This window comes from Cyprinus carpio, chromosome B10 (assembly GCF_018340385.1).
Source record: "Cyprinus carpio isolate SPL01 chromosome B10, ASM1834038v1, whole genome shotgun sequence".
In the NCBI taxonomy this organism is placed as follows: Eukaryota; Metazoa; Chordata; class Actinopteri; order Cypriniformes; family Cyprinidae; genus Cyprinus; species Cyprinus carpio.
In genome coordinates, this window is record NC_056606.1 from 18,247,545 (window position 1) to 18,266,478 (window position 18,934).

Below are 18,934 nucleotides of genomic sequence, written 5' to 3' on the forward strand. Positions count from 1 at the left end.
ATATATATATATATATATATATATATAGAGAGAGAGAGAGAGAGAGAGAGAGAGAGAGAGAGAGAGAGAGGTTATTACTAGCACATAACATTTAAAAAAAACAGACCATAGCCATTATTTACAGTCAACTGAGCATGATTTTTTATTAGTCATAATTTTGATTTATGTAATGAACAGGACTGTCATAATTTTGACTTTATATCATAATTATGACTGTCTGTTTTGTTTACTTGATTATTTTATACATACATTTTATACATCCTTTAATTAAATGTAATAAAGGGGATAATTTTTTAATTTAATTAAATTTTATATATTACATATAAATGTACTATATTTCTTTATTATTTCTTTTAATTAAATGTATAGAATTACGGAATATTTTTATAATATTTATTAAAGAATTCCACCACATTAAAAAAATAAATAAAAGTGTTTTATTTGCTAAATGTCATTTGAAATAGTATAGTGGCACAAAATGAAATTGTAGTTGCAATGACTTATTATGATGCTATTTAATGCCTCTTTCATTCTTTCTCTCCCTCTCCCTGTCTGTCCTCCAGTGCCCCGTTTTATTGCATTGTGCCTGTAGAGACCTGCTGGGCGTGGATCGGTGTGGACAGCCAATAGCAGGCCAGCAGGCGGGTGGCGGTTAGTGGCCAATGAGGCAGGGCTGGGTTACTGTGTCATAATCACAATAAAGGAAAGGGTCAGCACTTCTTTATTCACACTCACCCAAAATCATCATACAAATTTCAATAATGATAAACCTGCAGAACGACAGACCTTTTTCGCATTTACCTTTGAACAGAGATCAGAAGAGATGCATTATACAGATCAAAGTGGTTTTATTCAGCGCTGCACTGGAGGATGACATCTGAATGAAGGCACTGCTGCACTGAGCATTCAATATATATGATCAATACATGGATTCCCAACAGCAGGTCATTAAGACTGTTCAGCCCAATCAAGTGCTTATTCTCCTGTGTGGGAGAGATTCGTCATTTCATTTAGCTCCCAGTGATTCATGGGAGTTACCTTATTAGGCAGGATCTCTCCTGTAAAACGAGCTCATTCACATGAGCACTCGGCTGCTGGTTTTAATGAAATCAAACAGACATCAAATCTTAAGCATTTGTGACAAGAAAGTGGAAGAGATTTTGTGTGTTACATATTCTGTGTTTGATCATATTCTGGTGTCGAAAAGCCGGTGATAAAATTATATTGGTTATTACCAGTATATAACATTCAAAACTACAGACTGCAGCCATTATTTACAGTCATCTGTGGATGATTCTTTTTCTTGTCTTTATTCAGAAGAAATGTAATCTCAGTAAAATTAAATGTCTGCGATGCTAATTTTTCCTTAAATGTGTAACAGAGTATTGATTTTTTAATTTAATCTATATTCTTTTTATTTAGTATAATGTTTATTTTTTATTGTAAATGTAATTTTTACAATGAAATTTAATTGATGAAGAACTAAAAATTAAGAAAAATATTTAATTTAATTTAATAATGTTATTAAATTAAAAACAAACATTATATTATATTAAATGAAATATAAACTAGAATATTATTGCATATATATATATATAGAGAAATGAATAGATAGATAGATGTTTCAACTGTTTCAACTGAAAGAAACTTGCTCTGATTGATCTTAAAATATACCAGTGCCTTTATTTTGTCTCAGAATGCATACCAGAATATATGAAAATAACAAAAAATGTTTTTTTTTTTTTTTTTTTTTTTTTTTTTTTTGATGCACCTGTATATTCCTCAAAATATATGTCCAAGGTCATATAAATTTGTAAGAATGTTGCAGTATCCGAGTCCATGTATAAAATAGTTGAGATGTAAACATTTCAAAGATAGATAGATAGATAGATAGATAGATAGATAGATAGATAGATAGATAGATAGATAGATAGATAGATTGGAAATTAGAAAAATTTGAAACAAAATTATGTAACTGAGAATCTTGACATGACCTACATGTTGTTTAAAAATTAAATTACGTTTCCTTTCATTTCTTGTTTATAATATAATAATATCATCTTGTTTTAATCTTGTTTATATTTAATAATATTATTTATTTTATTACATTGTTTAAATGAAATAAAAAAGACATATAGTAAAATGTTATAGCATATTACTGCATGATTTTGCAATTTCTGGCAGCCAGGAAATATTAAGACATTCAGAAGTCCATACTAACTAAAATGTATGGCATTTAATGAAAATTTTCAATCCAAATACGTTTTTAGGAGGAAAATGTCACAATTAGAATGAATAACATTTAGAAAATTCCATTTCCTTAAATGTATCTATTTGTATAATATTTGTTTGAATACATTCCTTATATTTTTTAAATACATTTTGTATTATGAATACAGACAAATGTTGTTATTTCTCAATTTTCTCGCTATACTAATTTTTACTTGGGTGGTTGGATGGGATTTTGACTCCTTTTGTTCTTTTTCTCTCTGTTGGCACAGATAACATCCATTCCCCATGCAGAGGAACATCCGGACATCCGGTAAGATTCTGTAATTTATTGTAAGCTACATTCCAGATGAAATGAAGCAGCATGTGAGTAGAGTCCAGGGAGAGCTGCAGGCATGTGTGCTTTTGTAAGGGATTCTCCAGCCCAACAGCTGCAAGAGCGGCAGCTCTGGTGCTGATGCTCCACCACAGAAATGCTTGTTAGGGCAGAATATAGCCAGAGCTCCAGGGACCATCCAGACACAGTGACTATTCATAACTGTAATGGGTATCAACCACGTCAACAAAAAAAAAAGCCAGTGAAGGAGAGCGAGAGATCTGCTGAAAATACAAATTTATGGGAAACACTTATTGTATCAAAACTAAAAAATGCTGTCCAAAAGAATCATCCTAGACCGTTGCATAGAAATGATATCACATCAAGAGGTTTACTGTTGTTCCAGAACAAGCACAGAATAGGAACTAAGGTACTAAAGATCATGTTTTAATGCATAAAATGTTTTACAAAACTAAAGCACATGCAAACGTCATCACAAATTGAGAATCCTGAAATGTTTCCTTTTTTTTACTTTATTCTATAAAATTAAATTAAATTTTAAATTGAATTTAATTGTTTTATTTACTTAATTTTAATGTTTATTTGAATATTTTTTTAAGTTTAGGTTTAAATACATTTTGTATTAAATATAATTGATATAAAATTACTGAATTTTACCGATAATGAATAGCAACATGCATGCAATTTCTGACAGCCAGAAAATATTAAAGCATTTAGAGATCCATACAAATGTATGGATAAATATACATCCATAAAATGCATTGCATTTAATAACAGTCAATCTGAATGAAAATAGGAACTAAAAAGCACGCTATAAGGCAATTTACAAAATTATAACGCATGCTAACATCATCCAAAATCCTGAAATGTACAGAGTTGTGTGTGTGTATATATATATATATATAGTATATATAGTAATTTATAATATGATATAATATAATACCTTATTCTATAAATGTAATATTTAATTTAATAAATGATAATAAGTAGTAAAATATAGAATTTGTGCAACCGAGAATTGAATTATTAACTTTATTTTCATTTAATTTAAATAATTTTTGTAGTATAAAATTTAATTTATGAATAAGTAAAAATTAAGAAAAAATATTTCATTTAATTTAAATTCAAATTAAATTAAAACATTTTATTACATTAAATGAAATTGAATTAGAATTTTCATTAGAATTTTGCACATGATGTCTGCAGTTTCTGACAGCCAGAAAATATTAAAATGTCTAGAGATCCATATTGCCTTAAAGGTATTGCTTTTAATGATCATTTACAATCAACATGAAAACAGAGGAACTAAGGTACAAAACAGTCTACGAAAGTAAACTGCATGTAAACATCATCCCGAATCCCTCCTGACTGTACTGCCTGTCCTGATCATAATTAGCTGTTCTGTTTTATCCTTTCCCTGAGGTTCTCTCCCATCCTCTAGGCTGGAGTCACTCCGAGAGAGCGAACCGCAGGAGATGTGTCCATGGGCAACGCCTATCCATGGACACAACACCCTCGGCGTGCCTGGTGCACATGACTCGCCCCCTGAGAAACAACAGAGAGAGCCGCCCTGATATCTGCTCTGTGATAGCAGCCAACGCGTCTCCCCTCGGCTAAACCCGTCTCGCGTGGGCTGTGTGAACCCAGCGCCAGCATTGTTACTGGCTCCAAAAGCAAAGGAAACCGTGGCTTTTTCTGTGTTTGGTGTCTCGTGACATCAGCCTGTCTGCTCTGTGAATCAATGGCTGCTTCAAACAAGCTTACGGTGCATGTGGAAGCTCAGTTATGCTGCAGTGAAGCGGCTCATGCATGGAGAGAATCAGGATGAATGTTAATGTGACAAACACATTTTAAAAGGAAAAAAAGACAGGACTGTGTGTATAGAAAGGGAATCCTGGGGATAAAAATGGTCTGTAGTTCAGTAAATGGTGCAGAGGTTGTGCTGGGTGGTGGGTGGAGGGAATGTAATGAGTTGTGCAGCTCACGTGAAGACAGCCGTGGAAAAAGCACTACCGGACACGGTGAATGGAAACAATACGGGCGACTTAAAAATCACAGGGCTATTTGAGAAGAGATTGAATCCTAAAATAAGAACCGTCCCAGATTCTCATCTTTATTTGCCAGCAGAATTTGTATTTCATGCCGCCTGTTGAGTTAATCGTAACAGCAGACTTTCTAGTAAGTTGCGTGTGTGGAGGGGATTTGTGTAAATGTATGAGGATAAGCGAGCGTGTTGCGGTGGCTGAGTCTAATGATGTGCTGTGGTTTTGGCAGTGACGAGTGACAACTCCTGTATTCTGCAGCATGCACAGATCTGTGCTGAATCTGAACACCACTGGCAGAGCTTGTGCAGGCAAGAAAAAGAGCAATTTGTCTACAAATCACACTGGAGATGGAAGATCAGTGGATAAAAGAAAAATAGAAATGCTTTTGTAATATGATTAGAAGATAGCATGTGATAAGGAAGATGCGAAACTAACACAGCCATTAGAATAAAACATTTCAGACAGACTGAATAATTAGTAATGTAATAAAAAATGTATGTATATATAATTAGTGTACAGTATATTTGTTATCATGTTTGTGTGTGTGTGTGTGTGTGTGTGTGTGTGTGTGTGTGTGTGTGTGTGTGTGTGTGAATAAAGAGTTAATTTGCAAAAACAGATTTTCAAAAATCATGTTTTTTCATTGTGCATTCCAATTAACCTCAATCAAACTGCAGTTGGGTTATTTTTATTAGGTTTAAAAATAACTAACAAATATAGCTAACAACGCCACAAAACCATAATAACATAATAAAAAACATGATTTTTGAAAATGTAAAAAAACAGAGTTATCTGTTTTTGCAAATAATCTCTTCATAAATACAGTATATATATATTATTGTATTGAACACGTCTCTAAGTAAATATATTTCTAAAGGTGCTGTTGACATGAAATTTTCACCAGATGTCGGTAACAATCCAAGTAAACAAAACAAGTTCAGAAATGAAGTTCTGTCATAAAATGGAATGACACAGGGAAAAAGTATTGAACACGCTTGCTGAAATTTATTTAATACTTTGTACAAAAGCCTTTGTTGGTAATGACAGCTTCAAGATGCCTCCTGTATGGAGAAACTAGTAGCATACATTGCTCAGGTGTGATTTTGGCCCATTCTTCCACACAAACAGTCTAAAAAAATCTTGAAGTTTCTGTGGGCCTCTTCTATGAACTCTGATGTTCTTTCCATAGATTTTCTATTGGTTTTAAGTCAGGAGGTTGGCTGGGCCTTTCTAGCAGCTGCACTTTCTTTCTCTGAAACCAAATGAGAGTTTCTTTGGCTGTGTTTGGGATCATTGTCTCGCTGGAATTTCCACTCTCCCTTCATCTTCATCATCCTGGTAGATGGCAGCAGATTTTTATCAAGAATGACTCAATACATTTTTTCATTCATCCTTCTTTCAATTATATGTACTTTGCCATTGCTACGCCATGATGTTTTGGGGTGATGTGCAGTGCCATTTGACCTCCAAACATGGTGTGGCATCCAAAGAGTTCAATTTTTTTTTGTTTTGTCTGACCATATTATATTATTTTTTTATTTGATTGTCTTGTCTTGACGTGGTGCAGAAATTTTTAAGAGATTTTAAGTGCTTTTTCTTCAGCAATAGAGCCTTGCGTGGTGAGCATGTATACAGGCCACGGCGGTTGAGTGCATTACTTATTGTTTTCTTTGAAACAACTGTACCTGCTAATTCCAGGTCTTTCTGAAGATCTCCACAAGTGATCCTTGGCTCTTAGAAAACTCTTCTGATAATCTTTTTCACTGCTCTGTCAGAAATCTTGCGAGGAGCACTCGGTTTATGCTGAAATGACGTTCTTTCCACTTCCAGTCCACTTCCACTTCCAGTGCTTACTGGAATATTCAGAAGTATGGAAATGCTTCTGTAACCAATGCCATCAGTATGTTTTGCAACAATAATGTTGTGAAGGTCATGAGAAAGCTCTTTGCCTTTACCCATCATGAAATGTTTCTTGTGTGACACGTTAGTCATGAGACACCTTTTTATAGGCCATCAGTTGAGACTAAACCAGTTAATATTAATTTCCACTGACGAGGGGCAGGATTGCTTTCTAATTACTGATAGATTTCAGCTGGTGTCTTGGCTTTCGATGCCTTTTTGCACCTCCCTTTCTTCATGTGTTCAATACTTTTTCCGTGTCATTCTACTTTATTACACAGTGTGTGTGTGTGTATAAATACATAATATGTAAAACAAGATTATTATTATTAATAGTTATATTACTAATCATTTAGTTAATAAAACATTAAAATATCACATTCGTTTATTTTTTTATATAATATTAACATTAATATTATTACTACTATACTTTTATATACACATAAGTATCATTATTAATTGTCTTAAGAATAATAAGTAATGTTTTTATTTCTTTATTTCTAATTGCAGATGGTTAAAAAAAATCAACTTTATTCTGTTGTTAAACTTACTGGGAAACTTTGTTTTAAAATCAAAACTAAAAATGTTGCACAAACAAGCACAAAATAGTTGACATTACTAAAGAAAATAATATAATGCATAAAACAGAACTAAAACGCATGCAAACATCATCCTAAATCCTAGAGAATCCTGAAATGTTTCCTGGACTAAAAATTATAATAGCATTATTTTTAAAATAGAAAGAAGTATAAAATTTCTGTATTTTGTTTATTTCCTTTATTTTTAATGGAAATAAAAACATCAAGTATACTCTGTTATTATTAGACAAAACATAGGCCACTCAAATCTAATTAAAAGTTCATGTTTTTTCATGAAAACGCAATGAGTCGGCCCAACGCCTCACTGCGCAGGAGGCAAATGCTCTGATTTGTCAAGGTCAATTAATGAAGCCAGCTTAAGGGACGAAAAAAAAACTCACACGCCCTCGGGGGTCCTGAATCCTAACACAAACCACATTAAATGACATGAATTCATGTTCACCAATTAAGATCATTTAGAGGAAGTTGTCATGCACAGCTGTGATGTTGCTGTTACCTTCATTACATGCTGTTTATTGTTCACTTTAAACATGCATGGTGCGCAATTTCTAACGATTCGATGACAAAAAAAGATGATAAAATATTTAAAAATCTTATTTAAACCATGCTTGTTTCATATTCTAGTTACAGTCATGTTGGTTTCATTCCTTTTTTAAAAAAAGCTCATACCATTTCAATGGTGGAAAATGTTCAGTGGTGTAACTATCAAGTAAAAAAAAAAAAAAAACTAAAACCCCCTTTTTTTCTTTTTTTTTTGCACTGTGAAAACATGCAAGTTAAAAACTGTAATACATTATTTCCAAACATGTTTTACACTCTTAAAAATAAAGGTGCTTAAAATGTTCTTCACAGAGATGCCATAGAAAAAAAAAAATGGTTCCACAAAGAGTTGCTTTTGCTGCGCTTGGACTATATGTTTAATATGAGTGACGATGAAGTTTTTTGTTTGGGTTGGTTTGGTGGGGTTGGTGAGAGTGTGTGTTTAAGAGCAGCACCCCTTGTTGTGTGATGCTCTGGTGCTGATGCTGAGCTCTGGAGTGATCAGTGCAGCAGGGGAAGATGCGCGTGCTTGCTGACTGCTGGACGGTGCGAGGTGGTGAAGAGGGATGTTGCTCTGAGTACAGCTAACGGCCATCATCTCGATCCATTTACGCGCTGGAGTTTCAGAGCTTTTTCTTTTTCCTTTCTTTTTTCGTTCTTTTCCTTTCTTTTCCGTAAAAGTTTCGACTCATTAATAATTACGTGGATTTACTTTCCCGCGGTTTTATCCCTCGTACGCGGCTACACCTGTGCGCAGTGCCCTCAGTAAGCGCGCGCTCTGACTCAGCATCGCACCTGACTGCCGCTCGCTCACCGTGTCGCGCTGCAGCTGGATCTCAGCTCGGAGACAATCAGCCCCGGAACGCACGCTTCATATGCATCCCTTCCGCTGGAACTACTAAGTACAGATATCCATATTCCTGCGCAACGGCTGTTTCTGGGGGAAAAGTGTGCAGTGGGCAAAGAAAAATCTTAGTTTGGAGATTGAAAGGAGCGGGGCATGTGGATATTGGCCATCATCTTTTTCCAGTGCATTTTGAATGGTGAGTAGTGTTTTGTTTTATTATTATTAATCGGGGCATGTGGATATTGGCTTCATGGAAATTAATTAACAGTGCAATGCATTAGGAATGCATTTAAGGATGTTTGATGAATTATGAATTCTTTTAAGTTTTGATTTGTATTAGGTTTGTGTTTATTGATTATTGGTGAATTGTGTTTTGTGTTCCATTTGTATTTTTCATTCAATGCATGCAATTTTCCCCCAACAGTTCATTATAAATATGGCATGTTAATTTCACGCAAGTAATTCAGAAGGAACCAGACTCCTTAATAAGCATTCAAATCGTCTGTTTTATGATTAGTCACTTTATTACATTTCCCAGCTCATAATACTAAACAAAATGAATGCATCATTATGCAAACAGTGCATCAGGAATGGTCAAAATATGAATCTGGACCAAATGTGATGTGATTCAGTGAGACAAATTTGTTTCTTTTATTTCTTTTATTATGACCTTGGACATATTTATATATTAAGCATTAGAATAAAAATTGATCAGCTGAGTGTAGTAATATTTGAAAAAAAAAAAAAAAAATTAAAAATAAAGCAGCTTTAAGAATTAGAAAAGGGCGCAAAAAACCTCGAAAATTAGCTTAAAAATGCACAAAGAAAAAGAGAAAGAAATTTAAAAGGGCGCCAAACCCCTGTAAAATTAGATAGGAAATGTTTGAAGGGGATTATCTGAAGCATTTTTTTTGTATTGTGAAAAACTCGCAGTCACTCAATTGGCACTTTACTGAATGCTTTCACTGTGACCTTTTCACAAAACATTTATTCAAACATTTTCCCCCCTGTGTCGGAGTCCGATTCCTATTGACCTCTAAAAAAAATTATACGCAAATGCTCGACAGTAGGCGAGTGTGTTGATGGCTTTAAAATGGAGAGACAGCGAGTGGGTGCTGGTTGCTGGGCTAAATCAGGATGGGTGTGTTTGTGGTGGAATAGAGAGAGTGGGGGGGGGGGGGGGTATGAGGGGAAGCGAGAAGAAAATGGGGCCATTTAGGTGGTTTTAACAGAGCGACACTGTGGGATGTTAATATCAGACCCAGGTCACTGCAATGTAGACTGACCACCGATGGCAGATGCGTTTTGATAGGATGCACAAAAAATAGAGGGACACAGCGATGCTTTAGCACAAAGGGTGTTGGAGAGCAGCACAAGGAGCTCTGTGATGGTCTTCCGAATGATCTTTTCCCAAGCTTTTTCAGTTTTTTCTGCAAGGCAGAAATTGACACAGTCGTTTAACCTCAATTAATAGCGTATCAATGAAATTGATTATCATTTCAGAGGGATTTGGGTTTTGGCTGATTGAGTGGTGCATGTCTAGCCAACTGTGTTCAAATGAGCATTTCTAAAAAGCATTTTAAGTGTTTCTCTTTGAATCAATATGGTCCCATTTGTGCTGCTGTGTTCTAGCAGTGGGTATGTGGGTCTCTGAGGCTCCATTGATCAGCGTTCTGATGCAGTGCCGCTGCTGTCAGTGCAGTGAGCCTCTCTCTCTCTCTCTCTCTTTCTCTCTCTCTCTTTGGCCAGTGTAGCATGTTTCTTGCGGGTGTGTGTGTGGGGGGAGAGGAAAAGAAGCCATACAAAATGAGCCCTTCATGATTTGGTTAAGCTCACAGCCCAGTTCTCCTCTGGTCTCTATGGAAACCCCTGAAATGTATGTTGGCGCAGTGGCCTTGGAGCTTCCTGTACAGGTGACCCCGGAAGTGTTTCTGTAATGAATAGCTGTGGAAAATGTGGTGTGCTTGTTTGCAAAGCCGTTTGGGATTTTTATCTGGAAGGGACGGATAAATTAATTCCCTGGTTTCTTCAGTATCCCTTATGAGATTTCAGATTTTTTCCTTTTCAGCTGTGGATGCACAATTAATAGAATAAATGTGTATCATTTTGTCCTAATAAAAGACATCTGCACCATTTTTCTAAGCTCAACTCCCTGGTACAGTGATATACTTTTACAGTTTTTAATAATACTTTTATTTTTAAATTTTCAGTTTTAATTTTATTTCAACTTTTAGTCATTTTATTGCGTGTTTTTGTTAATATTTTTTTTACATGCCTGTGTAGTTTTTGCTCCTTTTTAATTTAATTTTTTTTGTGCCATTTTAGCTGATGCAATTATTTTGTATTATTTATTCGTAATAACAAACATTTTCACCCCTTTTCTAAGCTCAGCTCCCTGGTACAGTTTTATTTTAGTATCAGTGAGATACTAATTTTGACTAATATTTTGAATCAGGTTTTAGTTTCATCATTTTGTCATGCGTTTTTGTCATTTTTTAAAAATTTTTATATGCGCATGTTTAGATTTGATTAATTTAAATTTTATTTTAAGTGCAGATTCAGCTTGTAGATCCACAATTAAAACAATGAATTTGTATCATTTAGTCCTAATAACATTCACACTGTTTTTCAAATCTCATCTCCCTGATATAGTGTTATTTTAGTATCATTTTTGATACTATTGTAGTTTTTATTCATATTTTGAATCAATTTTTGTATTTATATTTTTTATTTTTATTTTAGTTAAAGTTTAGTCATTTTGTTGTGCGTTTTGGTCATTTTTAGTAGTTTTTGTTTTTTCATACATGTCTGTGTTATTCATTTTTATTTTAGCCTTGTAGAATTATTTTGTATTATTTAGTCCTAAACATGTGCAACATTGTTTCTAAACTTAGCTCACTTAGTATTATTTAAATACTATTTTATTTTTTACATTTTCTGTATTCATTTTATTTTAGTTGAAGTTTTAGTAATTTTGATGTGTTATTAGTAGTTTTTTATATATATGTATATAGTTTTCATTCTTTTTTATTTTAGTTATTTTAGCGCATCAAGTTAAACTCATTTAAAATGTCAAATGTTGCATGTGTCTGAAATATAAACTATGTTTTATTTTATGTCAGTTAACGTTCATTTCAAGAAACATTTTTTATTTTTTTAATGGTTTTATTTTAGTTTCAGTTTTAGTTAACTCTAATAACCCTGCCCTGATACTAAACAATGAATGTTTTTGCATGTAAAATCATGCTGAGTTGTTTTCAATGGCTCTTGTGTTGGTGAAGAGCACTCGAGACCGTGTGCATATTAACACACAAATGTAATTGGATCAACAGAAGCGTCCTCGCACAGACGGAGTGGAAAGTAGGTGCGATGTTGTTTTTGTAAACTGATGCTAGGGGCCAACTCTGACATACACTCAAATGGACATGGGTAAACAACACGGCGTAGAGCAAAGTGCCCAATCAGCTGTCGCTTTCCATGAGATGCCTTCTAAGAGAGCTTTTAGCTGAGTCCAGATCAAACAGACAGAAGTGTGTGGGCATATCCATTTGTTTTGCTCAACTGTAAACCTGGGTTTGAAGACCGCGTGCTGCACTGTGTTGTGCTGGAGAGAAATCAAAGCCATGTTTGCAGTCCTGAACGCAAAGCAAACTGCGTATTGTTCTGCAAATCATTTGAGATGTTTTAAAATCAGCTTTGATTCTGAATGCATTGTTTGTTTTTTGAAAGCTCCTGAAATGTTATGTTTAATGACAAACAAACATATGTTTTTGTTGTTTTTATGTAATTATGGTTTTTATAGGCCATTTCATTAGTATTGTTTTAGGTTTTTTTTTAATTAAATTGAAAATTAATCATTATTTACTTTATAGAATTGTTTTTGCAGAATTTTTTATTTTATTTTATTTAATTTATTTATTTTTGGCATACATAGTTAAATGGCTATCAAAATGAGGACTTATTATACATATATATCATATAAATTAGAAACAAATTAGCCCTTAAGCTAAACTGCATTTTAAAGCATTTTTTTTTTTTTGGGATAACTGTTCACTTTATTCATGAATCATTACCTATGTGAAATTTCTCAAATTTACATTTTACGTTTAATTAAGATTTATTCTTGTGAGAAGTTTTTTTTTTCCTTCTAATTTTGTTAGCAGATTAATAAGTAAAACCTTTTGCATTTTATTTTTCTATTTTTTTTTTTATTATTAAACAATATATTTACTTTACGTTTATTTCACTTAAAGACTTTGGAACAATCTACTTTGTATCTAAAATATATTTATATTATATACCTTGCCATAGATGATACAATAAGGAAAAAAGGTCTAGGACGTACTGTGAACAAATTTTCATTCAAAAAGTTAAACAAATAATTGAATTAAACACGAAATTCTAAAGTAGAAAGAGTAATATACATTGTATATTACATAGTCCAATCATCTTAGTTTTATTCACAGCTTTGAAAAATATTTGATAAATTATTTAAAATACATTTATTTTAGGTTAATTTTCCCATAATAAAACAAAGCAAAACAAAAAATCCTTTGCAGTAAAAACAAGGATTTTTTGGAAAAATCATATGTGTTTCTGTTTTATCTGTTTTGTACAGAAGCAGGTACATTTGAATCTTGTTCGAGTTATAAAGTCAGTGGTTGGGAAGGTTAAAGCTGTGCCACAGGAAAGCACAATGTGCATTAGAATTAGACATAAATAGAGACGTGGTGTGAGTCAGACTCTCTCTCTCTCTCTCTCTCTCACACACACACACACACACACTGCGCCACTCAGCCAAGTAGCTCTTTCTTCAGCGTATTAGTAATTCCAGGAGTCGTTTGGCATAATGGCATTTTGATGATCTGCTTGTACTAACTGTTTAGTGAGCAGTAAGGCTGATCAGTGTTCATATTTTCCATCAGCACAGCTTATTGTCAATCAGCAGGAAATATGCCTGACAGACGGCTCTGTGCTGGTGGCTGTAATGTGTATTTATTTCCTGCTTTGATGACTTGGCAGAAAAAGCACGTCCGTATTTTCCACTGATGAGGACTTTCAGGCTTTTTTTAGTAAAGAAGCTTGATGACTTTAGCAAAAACCTCTGCATTCCTCCAGCCACTGTGACCAGCTTAAACAGGGAGTTTTTCCTGTCAGTCTGTCAGTGGAGCTTTTTTGTCTGTTATTGTGAAGGAAATGGTGAGTCCTGATCAGAGAAAAGATGGATAGGAAGAGATGGATTCATGTGCTTCATGGATTTTTCTGAAATTAGAATATTTCTGAAATTACATATTACAGGATGTAGTGTTTGTAAATGTTCTTCTTTTTTTTTCTTTTTTCATGAACATTTTAAAATATAAAACAACAATATCACTGTCCAGTTAATGATTTGTATTTGATTTTCAGTCACTAAATAATATCTTATATTAGTGATATTTAATATTTAATTACACTGGTTAATATTAATTCAGGTAAATTAAGTCAAATGTCAAATGAAGCACATTTTAGGTTACTTGACAAAGTATTAATAAATGGTTAATAATAATTACAGCAAATGAGTTACTTAATTTTTTTGCAGTCCAAATTAGTTGTTAACCAACATATTTTGACCTAAATAAAAATATACAAAATCATAATACACATTTGAAATTGCCTCCAATATTCATATAAGCGATCAACTAGGTTTGACAATAGAATTCAGGGAGAAAATGGGTTAAATCTGGTCCCCTCAGTCCTGGATATATGGTTACATCCTTGATTTGTATCCATGAGTTAACAGGGTCTCTTTGATCACTGAATGTGTCCATGTGGCAGAGCAGACAAAAAACTGGGCAGAATTTCAACAGCCAGAAATGTGTAACATTTACAGAGATCCCAGCAAATGTCTCATTAAAGCTTCTCCCGCCTCAGGTCTGTTCTGTTTCCATTGCATTCTCTATCGGCCCGTCCCCAGAAGTGATTATGCTAATTGCTGTTTGATCAGATGATTAAATTATAATTCGATTAATCCTGAGCACTAAATGCTCTGAATACATTTACATCTGCTTGGCTGCATCAGAGTGCAGGGGCGCAAGCTTTCTTCCATGCATCCAGTGAGGAGAGGAGATGAGCTGACCTGAGACTAACACCCAAATATTAGCACATGCACATGTTTGGAAGAGGGCAGAAACTGAGACACTGAGATACTGTAACCTGTTTAACAAAACAAGTAAAAAGTATTTAGACTAGTGGTGAACCAACATATGCACATATCGATATATGTATAAATAAACTGTAAAGATTATGAAATTATTTAAATAACATGATATGCTATGTTAAAAAACAACAACAACAAAAAAAACATTTGTATTATTTTTGTCTGTCATTAATTCTTAACTGGTTATTTTCTCGGGCTCAATTTATTTTGGTTGTCTAAAATGACCTTTTCCTGTTATCTCATAGTGTGGAACTCTGTAAACTTTTTTTTTTTTTTTTAGCTATTCAGAAAATGCTCTTTGCCTTCTATGTGGTTGGATTTGCTGACATTGTATGGTCTGACATGTTTGGAAAGTTGGTTTGGTGGGAATGGAGGTGGCAGTTAAAAAAAAAAATGTTTTAACAGGTAGTTTGGGACATTGAAGGGCATGTTTTTATGTGTATATCATGACCTCACTTGTACGGTTTCATATGATTAGTAAAAAATCGTACGTATTTTACGAGGTGGCAAATTCATAGGAATTCGTATGAAGAACCACTCCTAACACCTAAGTTTGTGCGAATTAGCCACCTCGTAAAATACGTATGAATTGGCCGTGAGATAGCATTGCTATTGTAAGTAATGTAGACTGACATTTTTACGGAACCAAAAATGCTTCTTCTATGGCTACGTTTACAGTAGTGGGTTTTCATTTTAAAACGCATAACGTGTCCACAATCGAAATACTTTGGCATCTAGGGTCATACCTGCATGAATTGTCATGTGACATGCATTTCGGGTCATGTAGTGTAGATGGAGATCGTTTCTAAAACGCAGTGAAAACGCCAGTGTAGACGAGGATCGTTTTCTTTTTAAAACGGTGTTTTAAAACGAAAACTCACTAGTGTAAACAGGGCCTATGGCATCACTACGAAAAACCCTTTTAGAACCTTTGTTTTCAAGAGTGTAGGGGGAGGGACATTCTAGAAGGGATTTGATTGGACAAATATCTGTGTAATGCAGGATGAGTCATCAACATTTTGTGCTGTTTTCCCAATATGGAAGGACAACTGGTGTAGAATGGACTTTTCACTCAGAAATACATTTCATAATTACAAAGATGTGGCAAGTAACACATTGAAGTAAATGTGAAATTTTAAGTAGAAAGACTGAGGGGGCATTTACACAAATGAAAAACATTTTATAAGTTCTACCCATTCGTTTTTTGAAAATGTGTTTCAATGTGTATGTTTTTGAAAACCATGCCATAATTGTTTCTGTGTAAGCTACAAAAACGTGAATTTGTGAAAATGGTGACATTATGTGTTCAGTCTACAGGTTTGTGCACAGAAGCATAGTGTTTCTTTACAAAATGACATTGCCAGCTATTGGTTTGGCATAAATAATACTGCATTTTTGCAGATCCATGTGAAAGGATTGTTTTGACAAATAATTTTTAACGGTCATGTAAATGTACTCTATTTCTTATAAAATGTACTCCAATAATCAGTTTTATTTACAACTTCAACTTCATTTTTTTTTTTTTTTTTTACAGTGTACGTATTATAAATGATATATTACAGTATATTAAATTATATAATTTTTTCATTAAAGCAATCATTTGATTAGTTATTTAATTATGTATACATAGCATGGATTTGTTCTAGCTGAGAATACGCGATCAGTATGAGTTGTTGTAGGACACTTGTCTCTGGAAGACGAGGGGACATCAGCCCAGCGTGACAGCCGCGACACTTTTAGCTCTGCCTCGCGTTCCCTCATCATCCGAGTCAGCGGCGCTTCAGATTCAGACATCAGTGGCGTCAGCTCTCGTAATTGATGTAGATCCACGGAGGCCGTTTGATCTCCTTCTCACCACCAGGGAGGCTCTAAACGAATGTTTGCTCTGACATTATTCAGATGATATTCAAATCATCTCACTTAAGAGATGAGGGGAAAAAAAACACAAGAAACTTCGCTTTTCCGGTGGGACTCGCGCTGCTCCCGCTCTCACCCTTTCCTCAGCATCTGGGGGTTTCTTTGGCTTTACATATCGGCAGTGAGTGGGGGTCTATTAACCCAGACACGGCTGGGTTGTGCTTAATATTTATGAGAGCAAATTGCAAGCTGGTTAAATTGCGGTGCTCTGCTACAGCTCCCTGATGCCAGGCCCGCTGTACCCCCGGGGCAGGGACTGGAATTCTGACTCTCCCGGCTGCTGTTCCGGGCTCCCCTGCACTCTCTGCCTTAATTACCTTGAGCCCGTGACGTTCTGTCAAGGTTCCGCAGCCTGTGGGGGGGAAACAACCCTTCTATCTGCTGCACAGACAGCAGCGCAGACACAGTCGGCCTGCAGCCAAAAGAGTGACCCATCCACCCACACCAGAGCCAAGATTTCATCCTCAGAGAGCTGCCGATTTTATGCTTTGCACCGTTTAAAGACATTCTAACACATCATTGAATTTAGAAAACTGGTCCCTTTAAACCTGTGCATACATTTCGAAATTTGTTTATTTTTATGAATTATACACAAATTCATCACAAAAATATTTAATCTGTCTGAAAATGATTAATTTTGCTAAATATGCAGGTTTAGAATAGAACGACGCAGCATGTTTTACTTACAAAAAATCGTAAGCTATTGCTACATTATGTACTCAATTTTTGACAGGTTCCATATGTATTTTTTTCTGAATTATACAGAGGCAATATATCATTAAAATATTCAAAATTTGCTGGTTTAAAATGAAAAAATATCAGGGTATTATGGCTGCGGATTTTAGACTTAGTACTATGGTAAAACCATAGTCAAATGTAACACTGACGTTTAAAAAAGCCACTTTTAAAGTGTTTTAACTACTGTAAAATATGAAATTTTTTGATTTTGCCTTAAAAAGCTTAACTTAATTTTTTAAATTACTTTTTGGTGACATTTAATGCACTGAGGTGAATTAAGTTATATTAAATAATAATATTTACTTTTTAAAGTTACTTTGAAAATATGTATTTTACTTTTATTGCTATAATTTTTGTCTAGTTTTTAAATCATGTGTGTGTTTCTAGCCTAATATATACATATATATTTATATAGATATATTTATTTGACATTGTGTGTGTGTGTGTGTGTGTGTGTGTGTGTACATTTAAAATGTTCACCTGTGTGAAACTACCCATTACTGATCATTTATTATTTAAATAGTGAATATTTCTAAAATAGTCTCATTTAAATGCCAATATTTTATTTGAAATTTTTATTATATACATTGTTAAATGTTAGCCGGACCTTCATTGTAATTGTGTAGACTGTTAAAGCAAAACGTGAGCTCGTCTGTCCACCCTGCCCCAAGATCAGTTTGACTTTAAAATGGTCTCTGCCCTTGAGCTGTCACATGTTCACCCCATAAATATCACCCTGAGTCAACCCCAGACAGAGCCACAGAGGGACAGCGCGTTAGACACTCTCTCAGCGGGGATTTACAATGATCGCCTCTGAAAGACAGAAACAAGCAGCAACAAAGAAAGCGCTCTGCCCGTTATTTCAGGAAGATAAGAATCGCTGTTAATCAAACAGCCTGCAGTGCTTTCTGAAAAAGCCAGATTAATTATAAATTCATTCAATTCATATTTGAGGAGTCGTGTCTGGTCGCTCCTATCGTTTAGATAATTGAGAGCAGAATGATTCTGACGGCGTCACTAAGCATGTGCTGCGTTTTACTATCTGAATTTGAATCAGATTAACAGATGCTGACCATGCAGATTTTTAAAGATGAAGAGTCCATCAGTGCTTGAATCCACGCACAAGCTTTACTGCATGATGTCTGAGGTGCTAAGCCACATGCATCATGTCTGGATAACAGCTGCTGGCTTCTTTATGTCGTCCTCTTGTGTGTGAGGGAATGGACTGTTTTATAGTGCAGATCTTTTTGGTATAGCTGCATGCATATATTATGATTTTTTTATTAGATAGAGGTAAAAAGATATAATAAATATATATATTTAATAAATACTATTGTAAAATGTATTTAATATTACATAAAATAAATTAGAACATTTAAAATGTTCACCTAATTGGTTTATTTTCATTATTCTTTATCTTGACTTATTTCAAATATATGTGACCCTGGAGCACAAAACTAATCATAAGTAGGATGGTTATATTTGTAATGATGTAAATAATATTTGCAATGCATTGTATGGGTCAAAATTATCGCCAACAATTATATTAATAAGTAGCCTAATATTAAGTAAAGATCAGATGTTTCA

The 18,934-nt window shown here is 34.2% G+C and overlaps 1 protein-coding gene across 1 annotated transcript in view; it reads left to right on the forward strand.

Moving 5' to 3' along the window:
* The first annotated feature begins 8,114 nt into the window (after window positions 1-8,114).
* dscama (Down syndrome cell adhesion molecule a) overlaps window positions 8,115-18,934 on the forward strand; it is a 77,499-nt gene continuing 66,679 nt past the window's right edge. The window contains 1 exon segment of the mRNA XM_042733014.1: window positions 8,115-8,692. Within this exon segment, the coding sequence (XP_042588948.1) occupies window positions 8,650-8,692 (43 nt within the window). The 5' untranslated portion in view covers window positions 8,115-8,649.